General features: G+C 46.2%; 1 protein-coding gene across 1 annotated transcript in view; it reads right to left on the bottom strand.

Annotated features, from left to right (window-relative positions):
* The window catches only part of LOC119004987 (latent-transforming growth factor beta-binding protein 2-like), a 93,216-nt gene extending 68,574 nt beyond the window's left edge, over window positions 1–24,642 (bottom strand). The window contains exons 1-3 of the mRNA XM_037072347.1: window positions 23,709–24,642; window positions 20,822–20,895; window positions 6,449–6,719 (exon numbers count right to left, since the gene is read on the bottom strand). Coding sequence (XP_036928242.1) covers window positions 6,449–6,719; window positions 20,822–20,895; window positions 23,709–24,181 — 818 coding nt within the window. The 5' untranslated portion in view covers window positions 24,182–24,642. The remainder of the gene's footprint in view (window positions 1–6,448; window positions 6,720–20,821; window positions 20,896–23,708) is intronic.
* Between the last annotated feature and the right edge of the window lie 622 nt (window positions 24,643–25,264).

Below are 25,264 nucleotides of genomic sequence, written 5' to 3'. Positions count from 1 at the left end.
ACACACACACACACACACACACACACACACACACATCTGATCAAAGACATCAAGAGGATTATGAGATGGAAAGCTACTGTGGGATTCTGGCTCCTCTTCTAATTCATCATCCTCTCAACTGAGAAATGAGAACACTGCTGAGCGAATTCCCACTTCCACCTTTCAGTGATCATATTTTATTCAAGCTCCACGTTTCTGTTCTAGTCAGCGTCATGTTATTCAGCAGCCGTTACTACCGAGAACGCTGGTGATGATAGTCAAGTCATATTTCTATACAGGTGCTGAGGTCACCCAGAGGGTTTTGACAGTGGCTCCCGTCAGCGCTGGTGGTGTGGCTTGTCTGGAGTGGGAGTGAAAGCAACCAGTGATCCATGATTAACATGGAGAACTCCCACTATAACCACAATTTGCTCTGAGAAACGGCTGTGTGGCTATGTGCAAAGCCTTGAGTCAACAAGCCACAGAACCGCCAGCCCGATTAGTCACCGGGCAAACGGTGGGGCTGATATATAAGCAAAACAGTTAATGCAGAGAAAGCAGTATGCATCACCCTCTTAAGGGTCGTTCTGCTCCATGTTACAGGGTGTTTTTGTTTTCCTTCGTCATATGTTACTGGGTGCGACCACATCTGTAATCATCCCCGAAGCAAATTGTGCTTTGCAAAATTCTGCAGAGCAATTATTTCACCAAATGGGCCAAGACAGACATTGATGCATTGAGATTAAATCGGAAACATTTCGAATGAAGATAAACTCATCCAACTTTCTGATTATCGGCGGCTCTATCTCCAAATTTATATTGTGTGTACCTCACTGTGTGGGACTCACTGGAATCAATTGATGGCTCCATCGCCATCCTCTCTCTATCACAGTGTTGTATTGTATCTTCTCGTATCGTACTGTAGTGACTAAAGGCCCAAACGCATCGCGAGTGTCCAAAGTGCACTCTGTCAAAAACAGGACCCAGTGACCAAAGCCACAGGTTTTCAGAGGGCTATAAAGAAAAACAGCTAGTGTAAGAGAGAGAGAGAGGGACAGATAGAGCACAGCTGAGCCCCACTCAGAGCTGCGCAGCCGACCAAGTCCAGCCACTCTAAATACTTATCTCAGTCCCGTGATGCCGGAGGTCAATGTAATGATAATCTGTCGCGACTGAGAGGAGACAGCACGAGAGGAGGCGGTTGGAGAGACGTAACATCAGAGCCGATGTGAGTTTTGTCATTGGGTTTGAAATGGAGGCCGTTTTTGTGTGTGTGTGTGTGTGTGTGTGTGTGTGTGTGTGTGTGTGTGTGTGTGTGTGTGTTGGGGTGTTCCTTACATCAAATAAGCTCTTCTTCTTTAACGTTTCAACATCATGGTGGTATGGAATAATTCAGTGTTCGTGCCATCTAGTAATCAAATCTACTGTGTGTCTGACTTCCAGTAGCGGAGCAATGACAGCTCGGACTGAATGCAGCGCGAGTGCACAGATCTGTTATCCAGGTAGCGGCTGCCAGCCGTCCTTAGTCCGATTATGTAACAGAGACCAGGGAGAGAGAGAGATGACCTTTGGAGGGACGAGCTGCATGCTGCACACATCCTGCTCTGCCCTGCTCTGTTTCCTGAGGACTGATGTCAGAGAGCGGTGGGGGTATGGAGCTGACATGAAGGGCTCATAGGAGGTGCTGAATGCGTCCTCTGTGCGTTATCGCGGTCCCAGCTTGGCCAGGAGTGTTCACCACTGGCCCTGACCTTCATACTGGGAGCCACAGGATCTCGTGCTGACAGGGACAAGCCCTTCGCTGCCGCTGAGCACAGCGCTCACAGGAAACACGGGTTTTTAGCAGTGAAATGCATTTGCTCCACAGCAAAGCCAGAGGAAGCGGTTATTTGTTTGCCAGCTGCATATAGGATGTACCTATTTTAAATTTTTACAGTTTTATCCAACAGAGAGGGGGGCAGCTGGGGCCTTCGGGACCCAGTTGAAATGGTCAGAAAGGAGGAGGAAGAGGTTGAGACAGAAATACAAGAAGAGGGAGTAGAGCAGTCGTATTCCCATGCCCCCAAATCCCCTCATATGTTTTGTCCATCCCAACTGGGCTGTCACTCCTAATGTGCTGGATTAATTCAGTAGGACTATTCACAAAACAGTTTATCCTTTAAAATAACATTTCAGAAAGCAGCTGTGGTCACACAGGACTGACAACATGAGAGAAATTCCAACTGAGTTAGACTTTTTTTTTTTTTTTTTGGATGGACAAATTTGTCACCATGGAGCCAGCCAATAGGGATGGAGAAATCATTCTTGAGATTTGCTGGGACAAAACACAGAGCATCTTAATGTTTTGAAGGGCTGTTTCCACATTTTAGTGAGGTACTGTAAAGCAATGTTATGTAACTTTCTGACCTTAAAATAACAGCTATAAAATCATATTGATGGAACAGAAGCAGTAAGGTGAGTGGCGTCTGTCGCAGCCACTCCGTCCCCCCCATCACTTGTTTCTGCACTATGTAACTTTAGTGAGAGGGTAGGATCACACCGTTACACACACGTTTACCTTGCCTGGGATTTGTATTTACAATGGTGTTGCACTCAGAAACTGTGGAGGGCGCCAAATGACACAAAATGCCAACATTCTACATAATGTTGCTTTAAATGCTAAAGTATGCTGAATTATTTGAATTGCCCAAAATATGGCTACCACAAGAGATTATAATGATATAATGCATGTGTCTCACCACAATAATTTCTGTGGATGTTAAACTGTCAAGATCTACTTGACTTAAACTGAAATTCTACCAATATTATTCCATAAAATGTGTTCACAGTATTTGGAAGTTCTACTGTGCTGTTCGGTTACTCTGTTGGAGTGTTTTGACTAAACTGCACACTCAGTAACCAAAAGAGGATGTCAGCATTTTCCTGCCCACAAGTCAGGATTTTAATGTTGACATTTAAAGGGTAACTCCACCAATTTTACTAATAAAGTGTTCTCATATGTCTTGGGTAGCACATGTGGGAAAAAAGTAGAATAAAGACTTTTGTGGCTCCAGAGGAAGCTGCATTTAATCGGATAAATTGCCTCCAGTGACGTCACTCTCACTGACTGCTAAACTGCATCGTGGGTAATGTAGTCGACAGGTTTTGAAAAGGAAGACTCATTCGTGGAGTGAGAAAGGACATATCTCTGGCTTTGCTGTTTCACTTCTGGTCATGTGACAGCAGTGAGATGACAGGCCAGTGGACAACGTTTGCCCACAAAGCAACTCAGCCATTTAGGGACATCTCTGGAGGCAATTTATCCGATTTAATGCAGCTTCCACTGGAGCCACAAAAGGATTTTTACTACTTTTTTTCCACATGTGCACTCATACTACCCAAAGCATGTGAGCACACTTTATTGTGTAAAATTGGTGGAGTTACCCTTTAAATGTTAACGCAGCAATCCTTACTTGTGGGCAGGAAAATGCTGAAATCCTCTTTTGGTTAGTGAGTGAGTAGTTTAGTCAAAACACTTACCCTCCGAAAGAATAACCAGACCACAAAATCGCTCTTGCGTCCAATCAGAAAAAGCCGGCGTCTAGCCGCACAAGGTTGAGGTGCTGCGGCATGGTGGAAATTGAGTTAAGCGTTGTCTGCACTGACTTGTTGACAAACCTCTTAAAATCAACCACAGACACTACACTTTCCCTGTCTGCCGCCTGCTGACACGTGCAACTCAGTTGGGTTTCATAGCTGTGAATCAGAGCTGACTGGACGGCGAGACGCGAGGCCAAGCAACAGGTCTGGAAAGCACAAGTTCAACTGACTTCAGCCCATTTCCCGAACACTCACTTTACCGTTTAAAGCTGAACAGATTACATTCTCCTTCTCTCTCTCTAATTGATTTTTTTTTTCCTCTTATCATTATCATTGTTTTTGTTCTCTCCCTCCTTGTCTGTCTCATTCCTTCTCTACACTATTTCTTGTTCTTGGCGCCACTTGACAGGCCGGGTCAGTGACAGGGTGCCGCTGATATAACAAGTCGAGGCCGCTCCAAGAAAGACATATAATGTACCTCACACCTTCTCTAGTAGGGGACAAATGAAAGGAGACTGGCTGGGTGCTGCGTGAATGGGGTGACCTCCGCCCCCTCAAAAATAAGTGGGGGACGAGGCCGACACCATTCATCTGAGCCCGGGGGTCTGTCCTCCCTGCTCCTCTTCTTACTGCTTAATTGAGCCTTGGCACTGGTGTTGTCTCTCTATCTGACTCTCACTCTCTGTGACCTCACATTGCTCGTGCTTTCCTGGCTTCGCAAACAGTGGAACCTCAGGCTGACATATGAAACCAAGACTTGCATCCACCACTTCTCCGGAGGGAATGCTGTTCCACCCCTCCAAGATCATTCTGGGCCGAGAGAATGCCGAACATTTGCGGCAGTTTACGGGGGCTGAGTTTTAAATGTGAATTACACAAGCGCCCAAATAGCTTCCTGGAAGCACCGATGTAAGAGTCAAGTATCCAAATAATTCTTTGACTAATGTTTAAGTGAAGACATTTGGCAGTTTTGGCAGAAGTGTTTATTGTGTCCTGCGAATTTCACAAAAAATCTTGTTGGTTTCAAATAATAATTGGATTAGTCTGAGCAGAATGCTTGGGAATTTTTGCACTCCAGTCAGGGGAAATGGCTCATCTTGAACTTAGCAGCACCTCTCGCAAGCTCTTAGTCAGCCTTAGCAGGAATATAAAAAAGTGGACACAGTCATAGGGGGATTATTTGTGACTCAGAAACACTGTCTGCCTCTTACGATGTTGAACCTGCAGTTGTCTCTTTCTATTTGTCCCAGGTCTCTGACTCAGGGCTCAAAAATGTCCTGTGAGTCAAGAACAAAGAAAACACATGCATAGCAACTGTGCAGTCATCAGAGGCCTTGTATTGATTAGAAGATTTACGATGACTCCGAGATAATCGTTTTAGGAAGGAGGATGCATTAAAACTCTTTTATGAACCATCTGCCAAAACATTCAGTAGATTTTCATTGAGCTACCGCAAACATGCGGACGGCTCAGCCAGCACAATTCCACAACACCAGCGAAAGCACAAAATGACACGAGGCCTTCACAATTTGCAAGCAGGGCACCATAAATGTCAGCTGTGATTGAGAATGTTTAAGTGGTTTGGTGAGGTGAAATTACCCAGATGACAAACCAGGCTAAAAAGTGAATGATGACCTCATTGCCCAAACAAATTATGGTACTTGGTGAGTGTGATTGGATTAGAAACACACTGGGACTGAGTCCAAAGTGGAGCACAATTTGACAAGATAAGTCTGAACCTGTGAGCAATAATGGTCCATCAAAATATTCCCGGAAACAATTACTCCCTTTCAGCGTCCTTGATCGTGGATATGGTTCTAGTCATGGTAAAGTGATTAATCAAGTCATAAAGTAATTTCCATCAAGATTGGAACTTAAACAGTCAGATGTTCAGGCCAAGAAACTATTAGGCCTGTCTGATTAGCAGTCTGTGGAGAATTTGCTGTGAATGCACTGGAAGAGGCCTTCGTCTGAGCAATTATTAGATGGATACATCATAGTCACAGTTATTTCAATAAATCAAAAACCCAAACCTGAATTGGTCAAAGCCTAAAGAAAATATCATCTCCCTGCTCTATTTTCATAGCAAATAGCACGGGTTAATACTTCTGTCTGGTAAATCTTGTTCTATTTTCCTACATTTTTGCGTGAATTACTTTAATTCGTTTTTCTAGCATGTCGACGAACGTCGGCAAACTCACACTTGCTTCACTCAGCATTTGCTTTACTTAGAGTGTATTAGAGATTTAACATGTGAACCCATTCGTCTGGTTTGATTTATTGCAGCGATAAACACAACCAGCGTTGAACGTCGAGGGCAATGAGCTACTGCTTGCTCGAGAGCGTTTAAATAATTTCCAATACGAAGTGTGCCGATTTGTTTCCCGCGAGCTGTCCTGCGTGACACTAATGGTGGCTAGAACAGATGGGACTCAGTGAAAAAGGCACCGGACCAAAACCACCAACATGCAGTATATCAACATGCGTTCACCAAATCCTTAAAAAAAATGTTTGCAAGAGCAACCCTTTCAAAATAAGACAAGGCTTCATTATATATGCTGAAACTTAGATCTGAGAGCCATTTAACCCTCATCACTTCAATTTTATGGAATTAAATAATGTACAATCATGACATCAAATGCCTGATGGGAGTAAGAGGCACATAACTGAGAAAATAGAAAGAAGCTGTTGTGACTGACATGTGCTAGCGTGTCCCTGCCCTTCAAGTAGTACCCACAGCATGTCACCACTTTCTGATGACCCGCCATAATTTAAAGTTGATGGAGACGTCTCGTAAAATGTTATTTTTTGACCAATCCTTATTTGGCAGAGCTGAGGCTCTTTCAGGCTATAATAAGCAGAAGTGGGGAAGCACAGCTGCATCACTTACACAGTGTGGACAGGCTGCCTGGTGGTCGCAGGTCGCGGGGTCTGGACCCTGGTGGTGTCAATGGCCTGCCTCTCCGAGGGCCTTCTCCGTGGTTGGTCCCTCTGGAAAGGGTTGGTCCCGGGTTGCACGCGCCTCAGGCCGCCTCCGTCTCGGATGTACACCTGCTCCGGGGCCAGCTCCTCACAACGGGGCCCCTGGAAGCCTGAGCGACACACGCAGGTCTGGGGCCTGCTGCAGGAGCCACGGTTCTGGCAGGGGGGCTGGCAGTCAGCTGAAGAGGGAGCACAGATGGAGATCAAGTTTTCAGCAGGTCATGTTGGAGTATGTGCCCCCCTCCTATGAAGGAGCAGTAGCAGAAATGACTTTCCCTGATCTCAACACCGGGGCTCACTTTAAATTGATTCAATCAAGGGGCCATTAGTTTCACTCCTCAAATCTTTCTGTCCTTTTTCCTTCAGGAGAAAACCTGGAGGGGCTGTCATGTTCAATTTCCCTTGAGTCTTTAACTGCCCTGTTTAGTCTAAACGTATATGATCACTTACACGAAATCCTTATCCAATTTCTCAGTGAGGTAAAGCTTATACTCTGGGTTTCATGGCTCAGTTTAGCGCCGGCGGCATTTCCAAATGGAGTGATTTCCTAAATATATCCCCGGTCACTGATCTAGAATCCAGTGTGAGCTTTCACTGTAACACGGGCAGCTTAAAAAGCTAATAAAAGTAAGAGGTCATAAAAAAAAAATGAGCGAATGGGAAAAACTGGTTACGGAAGGCCAACTGCAAATAGCTGACACTTCATCAAAGAAATGGCCTGCAGAGCTGCATCTTTTATTTGAAAAACAAACCAAATCTGAAGGGGCTTAGTGTACTTAAAGACGAATGAGCGCATACTATTTATCAACAGTCTGCAAATACGCAGCGGTGAGGTCATTTCATGGTCATGGAAAAATAATCTGTGTCACTCGACCGGCCCACCCCCAAATCCTCCCGGTCCACTCCAGATGCTTGACGCACTAGAAGGCCGGTGGCGCACGATTTCGAGTAAACGGGCTGTCGATCTTGTGACACAAATGTATGTAGTAGACGGCACTTGAGGATTTATGGCATTGTCCTCAAACAGTAAATCAGGCCACTGGTCTGTGGTGGCTAAAGCAAACAGCGGCGCTCTGTCAACAGGGCTATGGAATGCTATTGACACAGATGCTGTGGACACTGACAGATCGCAGGCAGGAACGCTGCCACAGCTCTTGGCAATGAGGAGTGCTGGCAGTCGAAGAGGGCCCCACTGGGTGCGAACAGCGCTCTACCTGCTGCACGCTTCCTGTTATTGCGATCCCGCGCAGACTCCGGGGCCACTTCATGTTTGCTTTAGTCTTGAGCGAAAGCACGCCGGACCCCCGCAGAAATGCTGCTCCCGATGACGTGAGGCTCAAAACTTTAGAGACAGAGGGAAACATGACAGCGCTGAGTGGCGACTGCGTTTCCACAGACATGTTCCCACAAAGAAAGCCAAATCAGGCTCTGTTTTTCAGTTCCCTCGGATCACGTTAATTGAATGACCACTGCATTAGGCATCGTTAGCCTGTGGTATGACGAGAAAAACTAACAAATTGGGGAGGATTAAATATCAGACACTCTCTTCTGCTTTCGGTGGAGCAAATTTTATTTAAACCAACTCATTCATTCAAGCATTTCCTTTTAACTGCCCTGAGGAAAATGTAGCCCCCTTCTTTTTGATGAAGCATACACATTTAGAGAAATGCGGTTGTGGATTTGTATAACTTGGTATGTGATCCGAATTTTCCATCATGGGATAAAATAGGAATCGCCTGAGCTCTGTTTGGCAAGGAGTTAAATACATCATCAAACTAAAGTAGTGGCTGGCTGGGTGCCACCGCCTTGTCCGGAGTCTGTTTAACCTCAAGTTTGGGGATGAAGCGGTGGATCAAATGGGCCACAGATTCCAGTGACATTACGCTGCAGGGGGAGAACTCGGTAATGTGTGAAACTGCATTCTTCAAATAAACCGTCTGAATTGAAACGAGAAACAGCACGGGGCAGAAAAATAAGCCAATAAAAGGAAGGTTCACGGCTGGCTTACGATGGGATATGCGCGCGATCGTGTGACGTGTGACCCGTTTTGGTTTGTTTTTTTTTTTCGGCCCGCAGAAGTGACACCAGACAAACATGTCGCCTGCGCCGACAATAGCGGGGACAGGTCAGCGACTCCGGGCCCGACATGTACCCCACATGGAGCCCGTTGCGTGGCCGCGGCGCACACTGTCGCTGCCTGTCTGTGTTGTCTCTGGGCCCTGCCTCTGGGCTGTTGAACACATTGTCGCGGTAATTGCTGTCATGCAGATTTGTCTTGCACATCATTAAAACTAATTGCCTCGCATTCCATCCATTTCACAAATATGTGCGGCAATTATTGCTTTGCGAGAGTAATAATAAAATGGGAATCCATCGGAAATAAAAGAGGAGAAATGGCAAACATTCCTGGCATTGCCACTTCAGCCTTAATTATGAGTAAGACAGACTGGCCAAGTTTTGGGAGATTGTGTCCAGATCCAGTCATCTGAAAAGAGGAGACGATTAGACTGTTGTTGGCAGCTTTGAACCCTTGCAAACAAACATGCTGATTCAGGCGAATCAGTTATAAAACACATAATTAATACTGAAGCATTTTCTTTGGGCTTCTCTTCGACTTCTTATTTTAGTGGGTCTGACGTATCTCCTCTCCCTCCCCCAAACTTAAGCCACCTAAGAACAGTTTAAGGAGGTTTTTATTGAGTAACATCTCCACAGCAGTGCCTGGAGGCCTTAGTTAATGTAGGTATCCATCACTCTACAAATAGCATTTGCCTGGGGGTTAAACGATCGCTTTTCTAATAATATAGTCTATAAATCTAAGTTATTTCTTGGTTGGATTTAAGGTGATCACTTAGTAATTCTGTACGTATATTAAAGTAACCCTGCGGACTTTATTGAGGTAAGCGCTGCTCATGATTTCTCTAGAGGGTTACAGTTACCGGTTATAAACTCAGTTTTGCATTTGCTTGCACTGCCATTCTCGTCCTCCGCCCCCCCCTCCCTTCCCCGCACTGGACTTTCATTTCCAACTTAGAGCTCATTTCCAGTCCATTACAATCCACCAGAGATTCACCTTCCCCTCTCCCTGACGCTAGGTAACACAACCCATCAAATCTTTACAGTCCCTTCATTGAGCTCGGGGCAATTCGAAACCAATATCCAACATAATTTAAACATGTAGAGAAATGTCTTCACTTTACAAAGGTCAACAGTGCCACCAGAGGTAAGTCGACTTTTATTTTGTTTTGTTTTTTTTGACAATAATATTGATAATGAAAGCATAATCGCAATAATCTTTCAAGGACTCTCTACAGGCTGAGCCCATTACGTGCCATTATGAGATTTAGAGGCTGGGAGCTGCTCTGGAGATTAGAATTTAGCAGAATTTGTCAAAGGCCTTGACTAAAGGCCCTTTCAAACCCTGTAACTGAGAGACAGGAAGTTGGGAAATAAGAATGAGAGATAAAATGGCATTCGGAACAGCCCATTCTCACTCCCGACGCGTCAAATACAGCAGCCTGGTCAGTGGCCCACTGCTTGACACTGAAGGTACCTCTCTATTTCTGGAGGCGCCCCTCTTGCATTGCGCTATTAAGAGTGACAAAAGTCCACATTAGGAGGAGATTAGGGTGGCTGGGTAGGTCAAACACAGGGCTTGCACTCAGAAGACCTGAGTATGAGTCCCATGTGTAACTAAAATGTGTGAGTTGACTGAATTTACATACTTATTTAACCCAAGTTATCATGTTGTCTTTAACCTAACCGAGTAATTTTGGTGCCTGAACAACACTGCAACCATTTCACAACATTAACAGTCCAAAGCTCACAAAATGTGAAATGTTTGTCCGCAAACTTTATTTTGAAAGTCTGATCAGTCATTGCATATTCCACTCGTACTTGAACCCAGAACAGTGCCGTGCAGAACTGATGCTGGAGTGTTACCAACAGCGTCATGGTTTGAAGCTGAAGGCCACTGACCAGAGCTTGGCGAGTTGGGAGTGATTAATTACTGAGTCTTTTTTAGTGATAAAGGCAGGGCTCAAACAATAAGGGTTGCTGCAAGTAAGATACCACAACAGGGAAGTAAATCTAGAGCTCATCTGCCTGAAAAAGTATTAAACATAATGACGGAGGTAGCAAAGGAGTGGGCCATCTCATTTTCCTTCTCATCTATGTTGAGAGTTGTGCCTGATTGGTACTGTTGCACATGCACAGTACCAATCAGGCACTAAAAATAGGAGTTTAAGGCGGGTGGCGTCGCAGGGCGTGGGCGTCGCAGGGCATGGCAGATAGGATTAAACATGACGATTGACTTTCTTCCTTCCTGTTATTTAAAAAAAACCTTAATAAATAACAACAATCTTTAAACGGGCAAAAAGAAATATTTACTTTCTGACTCACTGATGGTAGGTTGGTGAAAAAAAAAAGTGTTGACAGCGTAGGTAGCTTGTGTGTAAATACAGTTCATGCACTTGGTTGCAGAGGCTAGAGCCTTGCCTGAAAACATGCCTTTCGAATAGGTTGTTATCATATCTTCAGCTTCGAACCAAACTGCGCAGGACATCGCAGACGAGTGTTAAACTCCCGTGTCTGGTAAACCTCCTGTGATGACAGCAGGAGCCTCTCTTTAGGAGTCGCCGCAGAACCTGACAGATCTCATGAAATAGGTCAAGTGTTTGAGATTGCTGGAGTTAGCTGGGAGAGACGGGCCTGAAAATTCTTCCCTCATCCGGACTCACTCTCCACTGAAGAAGTAAGAATTGGTCTATTGAGCAGTTAATACAATTGCCTCTCGATGCTAATCATTTCAAGTGAGTGTTAATCTCTTTACAACATGTGATTTCCACATGGTTGCCAGCGCAAGTGCTATCATTTAATGCTTGCCAAACACTAACTTTTTCCCGTCTGCGACCGAGCTGCTGTTACCGTAACTCTAAACTTCTGAATCAAAACTTCTCTTTTGTTCTAATGAGGACCAGAAGGGTGGGAGACGCTGACGCTGTTTGACTGATCCTTTATTTTCACTTTGTGGTAAATCTTACAAGGGTAATATTTCACCAGATTAAGGTGCCTCTGTCATAGATGTACATTTTTCAATCAGAGTGTGGGTTTTTCGGTCTGATACAGTAGTTGAGGCTTCTCCTTCTCCTAACCCACCTCGGCTCTGTGGGAGGATTTAGCTAACCTACAGCTGACCCATGACACTGTGTACATTACTTTTAGCCACGCTATACCGAGGCTCCACCGCACCGCTCAAACTCCCACATTCAGCTCCTAGCTAATGAGCCACATGCCAGGGCCGCTCTGTGGAGGATATCTGGATCTGGGGGCGTGCGCCCCGCCAACTTGTAAAGCTGACTCTGTGAGACGTGGTGTTCACCAAGAAGCCACAAACCCCATCCTCCAGGGGGATCACATCCCAACAACAACTTCCATATGGTCTTTAAGCAGGAGGGTGCTATGATATACGGTCGGCTACGGGCTGCCCTAACAACGCTGCGGCCTCGCTGAGCGTGTGTGACTGAGGCAGAGGGGTGGTTGTTGTTAGTGTTGCATAGTAAGCGTCAATCAAACCAAGGCCTGCTTTTTAGACTTGCTGCTGAGAGATCTGCTGGCCCACGTATGTCTTTATCCCCTGTCACACACATACTTCTATCCTGAAAGTGTCCAGACATTGCTGGGAGCTGTGTATGAGCCCAAATGTCCACACCAGTTAGCACTGGCATTAAACCAGTGGGTGATGACTTTTACGTCAGTGTAGCTGCTTCTTACTCTTTTCTGCACACCTATTTATTGAAATTCTATACACTGAAATGTAGTACGTAGTGCTCAGTGTTTCCCACACACGCAGTTTACTTGGGCGGTCCACCCAGCTATATTTGGCTACTCATTTAACCCTCCTGTTGTCCTCATTTTCTGTATACACCCCGTGTCCTCCGGGTCAAAATGACCCGTCTTCACTAAACCCTCAATATAAGCAGCTTAATTGAATTTTAAACACCAAATTTCATCTTGCTTGAAGAAACAACTTGTCATTCACCACAAAAATTTCAAGTTAAAAAAATATCGTTTAGGGGATTTTTTGCGGGTTTTTAATGCAGTGGCAGGTCATTTTGACCCGAAGACAACAGGAGGGTTAAGCATGTTATAGGCTTCTTTTATTCGTTCAATCCATCTGCAAGAACAACACCATCCGGTTAACTAGGTGACTATCAGCCCTCGCTCTTCTGCTCCCACCCACTGTCGATCACACATGCTCTGCAGACATCCTTCCTGTAAACGCACTGATTGTGACGCAACCTCTATTTACTGTAGGTCTACTCAATAAAAAAAAAAAAAGAAGAAGAAAGAAACAGGCGAAACAGGAAGGAGCTGGAGAAACAGAACCACACAGAGGCAAGGCAGTGGGCATGCATTAAGGACGGTTAAAGCAACACTATGTAGGACAAAGTCTTAAATCGTGAGGAAGAGCAGAGGCCTTGTTCATTCATTTTGAGTTTATGGTTCCAGCGTCTCAACTGGGTCTGATGCCAGGTGGAACAGTGTCTTTTCTAATCTATTTTTGAATCTCACGTGTGCTACATGTGTAAAAGGGCTCATATGTCCGTAAGAGAAAACAGCTCTTCTTGAAATTAAGACATTGAAGAGAGACAGGCAAACATGTGTTACTGCAGAATACCAAGTTTGGTCTACTGTCTTTATTATTTCCGTATTACGGCGGCTCACGAACAAAGACGTACAAATAAACAGAGGAGAAATTCTACAGGAAAGACGTCTAGGGACCAGATGCTGAGTAGTACCTCATTTTCACCACACTTTAGTCTATGGTAGCAATTAGAAAAACATGTGGCGCGGGAGGCCAAAAACAGGACCCAATTGCAACCTACAAACAGACACACCAGCTGGAGCCGGAGAAAGCGGCACTCCTGGTTTGGGGAGACAAGCGAAGAGCGAGCTGTCCAACATCTATGTTAATGATGGGTTTTGGGATGAAGGGGTGTGTATTGATTACAGGTTCTGTCTAATGGGCCATAACTCTCTACAGGGCTTGCCAGGGGAGTGTTAGGCCCCTGAACTGTGAACTGCGCAACCCCCACAAATCCACACACGACACATAAAGCCGGGGAGGACTCTGTGGCTGTCTGTGCAGCAGTAATTTCAAGGACGTCACCTGAAACGCCAGGACTTTTAAAGCCTCCCTCTGTTCTTGTAAAAAAAAAAAAAACTGGAGGATGCTGCTCGGGATGCTCAGTTCTCATTTAAGCCTTTGGGAAAATGTTTCTTTCCTTTCCTTTTTTTTCCCCTGAATGCTCACTCCTGCAGAATAATGCCAAATGTATGATTCAATTACAGTTGCTCATCAAACTAAAAGCTAAACTCTCAACTCTGCAGATGCCTATGGGATGTTGTATATTAAAAACTGCACATTATCCCCAGGATATTGACTCATCGTATATCTGCAATCATCTGACTTGCTGGATGTAGACTGCCAGTATAAGCCTGGCATTTCCCTCCTTCATTCCACTGTCTACCCCAGCCATTCATCTCTTTCATAGTCCTGTCATTTCATTTTCACTCTATTTGTGTCCAATGTGATTTCTGTTCTTTTTACGAGACCCTCTGCTCTCCTGTCTCCTCTTCCAATTGTTCTTTCTATCCTATCGGCTCCTTCCCTTTTCTTAGTGTTTATCCTCTCGCTCGCGTTTCTCCTCCTCACTCTACCTGCACCTCGTCCCCTGGTTAGTTTAGTTTGTTTTCAAGTCCTGTCTTTAGTTAATTCTTTGTCTAGTCATCTGTTCTGTTTCTCCTCATCAGTCTTGTGTCTCCTGTGCTCCTGCCCATGTTTCCAGTGTTGTGTTGGTCTCTGTCCTTTTTTTTTTGTTTTTGTATTTCTTTGTTTGATTGTGCTTGTACCGTCGCTGCATCCTGTGCTTTGAACCACCCAAGACAAGAACTGTGACTGGTTTAAATCAATAAAAGTAAACCAATTTTTTTTTTTGATGCACTGAGGCAGCCAGACCTCCCTCCAGCGCTTTGGAGATCTGGCAATGCACAACAACATCTACAGTAATTCTGCTGAAACACTAATGCATTTAGCAGTGCTATTTGGTGACCTGGTGACTCGGCGGTTCGTGTTGCACGCTACATCATGTGCTTGACTCCGGCTCATGACCTCCAGCTGCATGTCATATACTATCCTATGAAGTGCGCATGCCGTAACCCCCTCACAGCACAGTTCAAACGTCTATTTTCTACCTTTAAAAACACATACATGTGACTGGTCGGGCTAAGAGCAAGTACCACAATGCTCCTGCTGTGCGCTGGCCTTCGAGACAGCTTCTTGAAGTATAACATGAGTTGTGAGTGCAGGGGAGAAATCTCGCTGTAAAGATCCGGTCCAATAGATGAGGCTATTCTGTTGTGTGTCAAGGAGGCTAATAAAAAGCAAACTGAGACGGCTTGTATCTATTAGGCGATGATGGTGAACCTACATTTGGGTACCGTTTTGGAGGTCAGGAAACGTTCGCACGTGTCCGTCCTTGATACTCCAGCAGCTGGTTCGCACATGTCGTTGCAGACAAAAGAGAATTAAGTGAGTTTCACACACAGGATCTGGTTTAAATCTCAAAAAGGCTGGATTTTACGATGTTGCTATGAATATGCCATTATTTCATTAACTAGTTCATGTTAAAAAAAAAAAAAAACAACATCGTGATGGTGGTGATGTCATGGTGAACAGCTGGGTCGAGCCCTTAACATGGCTCTCTCGACCCTGGAGGGCTCTAATCCGACTACGCCGGGGAAATGATGAAGTCAGGGAAGCACGCTACATGCTATAGCTTTGTCATGGGAGGCGAGGAAAAGTTACCTTGCAATGACAGAGGTGAGCGAGAGAGAGAGAGAGAGAGAGAGAGAGAGAGAGAGAGAGAGAGAGAGAGAGAGAGAGAGAGATCTTCCGCATGAGGAGTTATTTCAGGGTTGGGATGGGGAACTAAGCGGCACAGCAGGCCAAAGAAAGCTGGAAGGCAATCAAAAAGAAACTCCTCTCCGCCGCGTTTCGCTCTGTCAATCACCAACTGCTTAAGAGACTGAAAACAACTTTATTCCTCCACGTGAATGATGCACCTTTCATCTGCACTCTCTCAGACGGCAACAGGTTTAAATCAACAGCCATCTGTGTGCTTTTTTTCATTTATTTATTTTTCATTTTCTTTTGGTAGGTCAGCATGTTGCCATATGTAGTGCACGCTTTCGACAAAATATTGTGATGTATAGTGTGGTGAAATGAATTCCGCTGTAGCATCTGTGAGGCTGCGCATCGGGGGAGCACTGTGGGCTCAGGTTGAACGTGAAGCCAGTTCCTGTCCGTGCTGCTGGGAGTCTTTTCCCCCCCAGCTGTTCCCCCGGTCCGAAGTATTCTATATTGTCCCGTACATTAACTGCGTGTGTGGGGGACCGTGCCATTAATCCAATTACTAAAACAGCCATGTCAACCGGAGAAGCCAGAGTCACGCAACATAACCCTGACCAACAGTGGCCCCGTCAGCAATCCTTGTCAGCTCGGAACATGACTCTATGTCGGCGTGTCAGTCATCTGCTTTGTTCCTGACAGAGATAATTCATCCATTGCAATTTTTTTATTTCTTTTACAGATATTCATGCACCCATTCAGGATAACTTGTCATAACTTTGGTCTTTGGTGATCTCTAACTTTTCATCTAGCACCATCATCAGGTCAAACTTCGTCCAGTGCTTGGTGTGTGACCAAATCCTTTAGCGTGCTAATAGGCTAAACTTAGTCAAAGGGGCGGGCCCGATGCTCCGTCAAGCTGGCAGGCAGTCATAGACCAGTGAGCCCCCTCCGATTGAAACATCTTGGTTTAAAAGTCGTGTGTCCCCTCGGAGTCACCACAACACAGGAATAGCTGCAGTTTGTGAGACACAGGAAGGAAAATTAAAAAGAGCACCACAGTGTGGAGACTAAGTACAACCTCAGAGAGCTGCTACCTCAGCTGCAGTCTCCTTGTTACACTAGTAGACATCTACAGTATACTACACTTGCCAAAGAGCTCCTCAGACTGTCTGTGTGCTCTCTAGTAGCCCATAAAACAATCCATTTACAGCCTGGTATGAGTGAAAGTCAAACGATAAGAGCAAAGCCCCTGAAAGCTGATGCAAAGGAGAGCAGATAAGACTCAAATCTATTCTCCGGTAACACTGGGTTTTAAAGTTCTTACTGTGTTTTGGGGTTTTTTTTCCAAGAACTCGTGTAAACCAAAAACTTCAAAACAGTAATTCTACGCTGATTGACAACACATCTAATTGAGGGGTTTCTGTATTTATCCTCAAACTTGTCAGAAAATCAAACTTTCATCTTAATTCCGCAGCTAAGTAGCTTGCTGTTTTGTAAACAGCTTTCCGTGGCTGTTCCTCATTCAAACTGTTGGTACAAATTCGACTAAATCAACTTGTTGTTTTCCCTTTCCTGGGTAATTGCTGTCAGGTGCGCAACATTCCCACGCCATACTCTTACCGGAGCGTTTCATGAATGATGCTGATGAAGTGTCAGTGAAGCTGTTCAGGATGAAACCAGGGGAAGACGCCGAGCTGACCATCTGCAGCGGGAGCATTTCATCGGTTTTTGCGTCGGGATGGTGTTGACAGAGACGGTAATGCAGCTGACAGATTCCTTATAACTCAGGCAGGACTACTGCTGCGCTCTCACTGGGTTAGGCTACAATACGGACTCCCTCGGCTCTTCATCTTAGCAACAGTGCTTTTTGATGAGCAGATGTGAACCCCCGCACGGCGGGGAATAAGTCCGAGCGCTGACCTAAAAACAAGATGCTCCATTCATCTCAACGGGAGCTGCGATCCTGCCTGCAAGTAAACAGACGGAGGCGCAGCCCGAGCTTACACCTGGCCTCACTCTCCCAGCCAAACACAGCGCACACACACACACACACACACCTTTGGCTCTGGGCCACCATTAATAAAACTAATATTGGTTATGTAAAACGTTAGTCACTAATTAGAGCGGTTAACCTCACCAGAAGTGAAACAAACAAGACGCAGCAGTGGAAATGCAATGTTCTGTTCTCCTTAATGGATCAAAGCTTTCTATCGCACAGCACTGGCTATTTTCAGCAAATGGAATTTGGTTTAATACACAAACAAGTCTGTTAACCATCCACCCTGAAGCCGAAAACAGAGACCGTCAGCACCGAACCTGCCAGGACGCGGGCAAGACCGTGTCCTCAGAGAGCCAGACAACAATCTCAAACAAGACCCACGGAGACCCAGACGCAGACCGTTTTTATAAACATTTCTTAAGACATGTAGGCGCACTCCCCGGACAACTAGTGATCCAATTCCTGTCATATATTTGCTCTGAGCTCAACCCAATTGAACAAGGAGTTATTGTTAGGAAGCCATAGCTGTAGACACCCAATCCAGCCTCGCGGGTGAAGCCTGCAGCTGACACTTTTAATATTAGACATTACTTCAATCCCTTCAGCGAGAATTTCCTATACGCAGCTCAGCCGTGATATGTTTTTACTTATGCTGCCGCTCAACAGGTTTTCTCCTTTTCTTTCCCCCACTGTGAACATGTTTTCTCATGCTGCCATCTCCTAATAAAGCCGCCCGGGTCTCAGGCAGGGACAGAATAAAGATAGCCTGAGCCTGTTTTCCTCCACGGAGGTCTTCTACGTGGGGGCTTCCAGTCCCAGCTCCAGTCTGGGGCCTTTGTGTTGGCACCTTGCCGGTCGTGGGGCTTCACTCAGCTGATGATAGCATAGCCTCCAGTCAGACCTGGGCGAGGGCCAAGCTGTAAGAGGGTCCAGATGGTTGGAGGGACCCCTGGCCTGCTCGGATGCACCGTCTTGTTTAACACAGACGCGTTAGACTGGACCTGTTAGTTTTCTGGCAGATTAAAAGTATTTACCCTTTTAATTTGCAACTGCAGCTCCATGTTAAATGTAATTTACACCTTGGTAAGTGTGCCTTTAGCCAGGGCTTGAGAAAAGAAAAAAAAAAAGTGGAAGGAGGGATTTGCACTGGGCAGGAGCGAAGCAGATCTAATTAGGAGGCTGCTGGGGCCAATCAGCTTGTTGTGTAATCGACTGGCTGAAATGTGTGTTAACTGTGAACTGTGTGTGCATGTGTGTGTGTGTGTGTGGGGGGGGGGGGGGGGGGGTTAATTAGCAGAGAACAAACAGGGAATTCAGTAAACAAGTCAAAAAGAAGTATGGCCAGCTGGTCGCTAGATACACTATATTACCAAAAGTATTCGCTCACCCATTCAAATGATCAGAATCAGGTGTTCTAATCACTTGGCCTGGCCCCAGGTGTATAAATTCAAGCACTCAGGCATGCAGACTGTGAAACAAGACATTTGTGAAAGAATGGGCCGCTCTCAGGAGCTCAGTGAATTCCAGCGTGGAACTGTCATAGGATGCCACTTGTGCAACAAATCCAGTCGTGAAATTTCCTCGCTCCTAAATATTCCACAGTCAACTGTCAGCTCTATTATAACAAAATGGAAGCGTTTGGGAACAACAGCAACTCAGCCACGAAGTGGTAGGCCACATAAAGTGACGGAGAGGGGTCAGCGGATGCTGAAGCGCATAGTGCAAAGAGGTCGCCGACTTTCTGCACAGTCAATTGCTAGAGAGCTACAAACTTCATGTGACCTTCAGATTAGCCCAAGTACAGTACGCAGAGAGCTTCATGGAATGGGTTTCCATGGCCGAGCAGCTGCAGCCAAGCCACACATCACCAAGTGCAATGCAAGGCGTCGGATGCAATGGTGTAAAGCACGCCGTCACTGGCCTCTAGAGCAGTGGAGACGCGTTCTCTGGAGTGATGAATCACGCTTTTCCATCTGGCAATCTGATGGACGAGTCTGGGTTTGGAGGTTGCCAGGAGAACGGTACATTTCAGATTGCATTGTGCCAACTGTGAAATTTGGTGGAGGAGGAATTATGGTATGGGGTTGTTTTTCAGGAGCTGGGCTTGGCCCCTTAGTTCCAGTGAAAGGAACATTGAATGCTTCAGGATACCAAAACATTTTGGACAATTCCATGCTCCCAACCTTGTGGGAACAGTTTGGAGCGGGCCCCTTCCTCTTCCAACATGACTGTGCACCAGTGCACAAAGCAAGGTCCATAAAGACGTGGATGACAGAGTCTGGTGTGGATGAACTTGACTGGCCTGCACAGAGTCCTGACCTGAACCCGATAGAACACCTTTGGGATGAATTAGAGCGGAGACTGAGAGCCAGGCCTTCTCGACCAACATCAGTGTGTGACCTCACCAATGCGCTTTTGGAAGAATGGTCAAAAATTCCTATAAACACTCTCCTCAACCTTGTGGACAGTCTTCCCAGAAGAGTTGAAGCTGTAATAGCTGCAAAAGGTGGACCGACATCATATTGAATTCTATGAGTTAGGAATGGGATGGCACTTCAGTTCTAGATAGGGGAGACGGAAAAAGGAAAAAAGACAAGTGTGCCGGTGAGGAGGTGCCAGCTGCCATGTCGGTTTTTACTTCACTTGTAAAACTTAAAGATAGCTCCCCCCCCCACCAAAAAAGCTCCAATTCCAACCTGTTATTTCAGTCTACAGCAAACAATGGAGGCCGTAAACACAAAACTGGAACATGACATTAGAGCAAATCTGGTGTAAACTGCGATAAGACTCCGACACACCGGCCCAGTTCTCTTGAGAGTCTGCGTGCAAGTTAAAGACAAGAATGTCTATGCTGAAATCTTTTTTTTTTTTTTTTTTTTGGTCAATATTGCTGTTTAAGAAGCTGCCTTAGTGTCTTCCATTCCGCTTTTTAATTATCTGGCAGTTAGGATATCCAATACTGCTGTGGTCAAATAACAGAAGAGGCAGTTCCACCCATAATTAAGGGCCTGTGTCAAAAAAGAGAGCCAAGTGCTAAGTGGTGGTAATTTTCCTTTGCGAGGATCCCTGCATGAAAAAGAGGAAAAGGCACGATGAACACGGCCACGGGGGCAATAACACACTAGGAAAAACTTACATTGGGCAATTCCGCTCGACAGCACAGTCATTAGTAGCCGTTTACTGTGTTATTCTTCGGTCTGTGTGCGTAAAACTGTAAAGCCTCTCTGTCTGCGAAGCTTACGCACAACGCATGTCGACTTTGCAAAGTCTCGGCTTCAGTTTGTGCAGAATGAAGCTGATTCAGGCTGACTGCATACATGTGAAATGTACACAGGTTACGTTTCTGTTTTTTGTTATTTTCTACTTACGTTTAATGCAGCGATTGGTTCCCGGTGCCAGCGCCCAGCCGGAGCAGCACTGCTGACCTCCACAGACGTTCGGCCTGAACAAATGTGAGACAGGGTGAGATGAGACACTGACTGGTACAGTTTTTAAAGCATCCACTGATATACAGGGGCCTCTTCACAATCCACAGAGCAATGACAGTGAGGGTGGAATCCCTCAAACCTTTCGCATGACAAACTGATCTGACTGGAAAACACTTGTTTTGAGTTTCAGGATTCACTCTGATGTGGTTGGCGTATTTATACGAACCCCCTGAGAGAATTACCCTTTAATTGCGTTTTATTTGATAAAAACAGAAAAATGTCTGGAAACTCTATCCAAAGGCCAGATCCACAAGGCCCCTCCTTTGTATCTGTCCTGCCAGAGGCTCGACAAGGATTACGCCAGACACAAGGGACATGAAAAAGCACCCTGCATCTTCGATAAATCACTGCACAAATGAGAGACAAGGTCGACAAAGTTTTAAACAGCTGCAACTGGATCCTTTGCGCTCTTTAATCCGCACTTGCAGTGCAGGGGGGGCAAATGCCGCAGAGGTAGATGAGAAGGCACCTGGACGTTCAAGGGCAACAGTCACGGATCTGTGACCCGTCATCTTTTCACAACATATTACGGTAAGTGGGTGTCTGCCTCGCTGTGATTCGAGGAGATAACGGATGAGTCGACTCAGTGACCCTCGGTTTGAGTCCTGCCGAGTGGTAAGTGAGGCGTCGCGGTGATAACACCTGCAGTTGTTTGGGGGCCCCACCTTTCTCTCTCTCTCTCTCTCTCTCTCTCTCTCTGTCGTAAATCAAACACATCAGGCCGGGCCCGTGCCAAAGACGTCGGTCATCGCGCTCGAATCCCGTCACGTAATATTCTTTATGTATGTATGTAATGGAGAAGTTTACGCACCACGGTGAGGATCGGCGCCCCAGGTTAGAGCAGAGATAACATCATGCTCACACCTTCTTCTGTAGTGTTTTTATGTAAAACCCCCAACACGAGGCGGTAGTGGAGTATTATTTCACCTCTATCTTGAGTCTGACAGGTGCAGAAACAGAAAGGGGAGTCACTCTGAGTCAATGCAAAAAAAAAAAAAAAAAAAGAGAGAGAAAAAGGGGGGGTTAAGTGAACCCAGCGCTGCCAGTGCCGGAGGGGTGCGGTAAAAGAGGTAAGCTGAGTGGGAACTCCAAGAGGAAATGTGTCACGAAAAGCGAAAAAAACACTTTCTTGTAAACGGATGATTCATCTGAAGCTAATGAACCAAAGTGTTCTACTGTAAGGTAATGTTTCCCCCAGCAGAGCTCCTGCGTAACGCCACCTTCACGCTCCCCCTCTTTTTTTAAAAAGAAACTCAAAGAGCGCCATTCATTCGACACTGGAAATATATTTTGTTGGAAAACGTCGAGCGAGGCATTCGCGTGTTGGATCTAATACCAAAGGCTGCTATTTTTTTTTTTCTTTAAGTAGACAGCGCCCGCAACTCAGCCGTGCGTAAAGTGCAACCGACTTGGCTGACGGATGCGCTGGGAAATATTTTCTTTTTTTTTTAAGGTTGGGGAGGATGGATCGGGGCATGCTCCTGCTGAATGATATGACACGTGTATTCCGTGGACAGGCTCGATTAAAACTAGGCTGTACATCACCTGTCTTGGGCTGTTGGGTGTAAGTATCCTGCGCCACAGAGCTACCTCAACTGCTCAGGAGCAGATGGGTGAGGGGGGGCGTGAACTGAAAATGTACAGTCCATCACTCCCTGCCCTCTGTGTTCGGACTCAAGGCAGGTGAGCACTTTTTTTTTTTTTTTCATGCGTTTACAGATGGCGAACCAATTGGCCGAATACTCCAGTCGATTGTAAAGCACTCACCATAAATTGGCCGTATAAATAATCAAATTCCTCTCCCCCAAAAGGGCAAAGAGGCTCTGCTGAGACACACAGAACAGACATTTCATCTTCACTCCAGCCTGCAACATAAGGTGAGCCATGCAACCCCCCTTTCTGATTATTATGTAAACACTCTGTCCCTATGGAACAAACAGGGCTGCGCGCCAGAGAGGTTCATTGAACAAAAAGAAGACGAAAGGGGGGGGGGGGCGGCTTTAATGTGGAAAACAACCCATCGTCCTGTTTTTCGGAGTTGAGAGAGGAGCCATCGGAGACAACAGGTGTTTCTGATCACCAGGCGCAGCAATTTGCAAATGTTCAACAGCCCGATTGCTCCGTTCGAGCCACTGCAACACTTGGCCGCCGGGCAACAGCGCGGAAAACTGGGGCGCGCACACCGAAGCAGTCTGCGGCCACCCTCCTCCCGCTACGACCTGAAATACACTGTAACGCGCAGTAATGGGAGGAAGTGGTGATAACGCAGCGTTGCGTTATAGCCTCGAAATAGTTCAGCTGCAGTTCATATTCATTTGCTGCCCCATTACAGGCTCCCACTATCAGCCTGGTAATCGGCGGCGGTGTTTAACCTCGGCTATTATTCCATGTCCTGCTGCGACCCTGGTGACAAAATGCACATGTTACAGCAGTTCAGATGTAGCTGGGGTGCAGCTCCTTCACCTCCTGGGTGACAGCTCCATGCGCCTTCGTGCATGCAGCCCTGCACTGATATAGAAGGACACTTTGTAGCCATTTCTCCTGCGGGTTGTCATGTTACATCATCTCTTTGGTTTTTGCCTTACAGGAAAAGAGATTCTTGCTAAAGTGGGCCACCGCCGCTTTACAGTAAACCACATGGACTCATACAGTAAAATAGGTCACACAGATTCCTTCACGGGCACAGCTCCAACAGTGAGGCTGAGAGGCTCGAGAAAGTAAAAACACATTTATAGCAGTCTGTAAAGCACATGGTTGGCATTCTTACCCAACGAGTCTCCTCGCGCTGGCAGAGCTGGGTCTGCTGCTCTGCCTGCGGTTCACTTTGGTTCTGTGCTGCTGGCTGGCCGGGTGTCTGGCGGTGCGCGGCGCACCATCCCGCGGCGCTGAGGCGAGGTCCTCCCGGGAAGCGCCCGCGGTGTGAGCGGCCGCTCCTGCTGCGGATACGTGCCTACCATCCCCGTGGGACGATGCGCCCCTGGGCAGGCGGACGTGACTCCTAGAGTGGCTGGACCCAGGAGAGGTTTCACCGGATGGTCCGGAGGATGACCCGTCCCCCGGTCCCCTGGGCGAGTGACCTTGACTCCTCACCTGGGACAGCTGCTGGTCCCAGACCGCCCGGGCGGCCCCTGCACTCTCTGTCCTCACACCTGTTGTGTCCTCTCGACTGTCACCAGCTCGCACCAGCGCGACAGTCAGAACCACTAAAACAGCAAATCCTGCACGGTCCATTTTGAGCATGCAAACTTTTTTTTGAAACTACCGCGTAAAAGCGCAGATCGCGTTATGGAGAGCGACTGTAATATGAGCAAATAAAAAAAAAAAAAAACGCGATTGGGCTACACGAGATCAACAAGACGGCATCCTCTCCCAGGAATGAAAAAAGCCTGGATACCTCTTCATATTGGCCAGGTGAGACTTTGCGCAGAATGTCTTCAGGTTGTCAAATCAGAGCTTCAGTCCAAAGTGAGACACTCTTATTCTCCTTCCAGCGCTGGGAGAAAAAAACAAAACAAAAACAAAACAAAAAAAAACAAAAAAAAAGTTATTTCAAGCAAACATTAATCCATCTGTTTTTAGTTTAGGTTAAAGCAGAGAAGTGGCGCAGAGAGAGCAGCGCGCTGGCTCCAGGGCTTCTGAAGCTGGTCTCCTACTCCAAGTGAGAGAGTTTGAATCGTGCTCCCATGAATATCACCACCTCCTTGGATCTGAAGTCACCGGGAATTTTTGTAGGGATTGCATGCGCTCTGCAAGAAGAAACTCCCCCTTGTCGGCTGTATTGTTGCTTCACTCACGGCACCGCTCGGTCCATGTGCCCACACGCACTCTCCCTGCCAAGTTACATCATGTTCCTGTGCGTCTTCTTTTTTTTTTTTTTTAACCGTGATCTCCCCCCTCCCCCCCCTTTGAACCGAGACTCCCCGAAATGATCGTGAATGCAGCTGCGTTCATAGTAACCTTCAATTTGAATTTGAATTGACAGGCTACTACAATATCATAAAAAAAAAAAAAAATGTAGAAACCAGATGGGTTTTTTTTTTCTTTCGGACTCCACAGCAACTGATTGCTGGGTTGTTTAAGTTAATGCCGTCTCTTTTGTGATGATTTGGATTCATTTGGCGTGGGGTTTATTATTTCATCTCATTACAGTGCCACAGCACAACACAGATGCACAACTGAGCGTTCAGTTTAAAACGTTGTAAAAACGTGCATGCTGGAAATGTGACTTTAAAAAAAAAGGGGGGGGGGGGGGATGTATGGGAAGCTCTCAGTCCATACTCAGTCTCAAATCTTGGAAAACTGGTCAGGTTATGTAACAGATCC

This window comes from Acanthopagrus latus, chromosome 16 (genome assembly GCF_904848185.1).
Source record: "Acanthopagrus latus isolate v.2019 chromosome 16, fAcaLat1.1, whole genome shotgun sequence".
In the NCBI taxonomy this organism is placed as follows: Eukaryota; Metazoa; Chordata; class Actinopteri; order Spariformes; family Sparidae; genus Acanthopagrus; species Acanthopagrus latus.
Note: the sequence above shows the minus strand (reverse complement) of the source record. Positions and strands in the feature narration are given on the sequence as shown.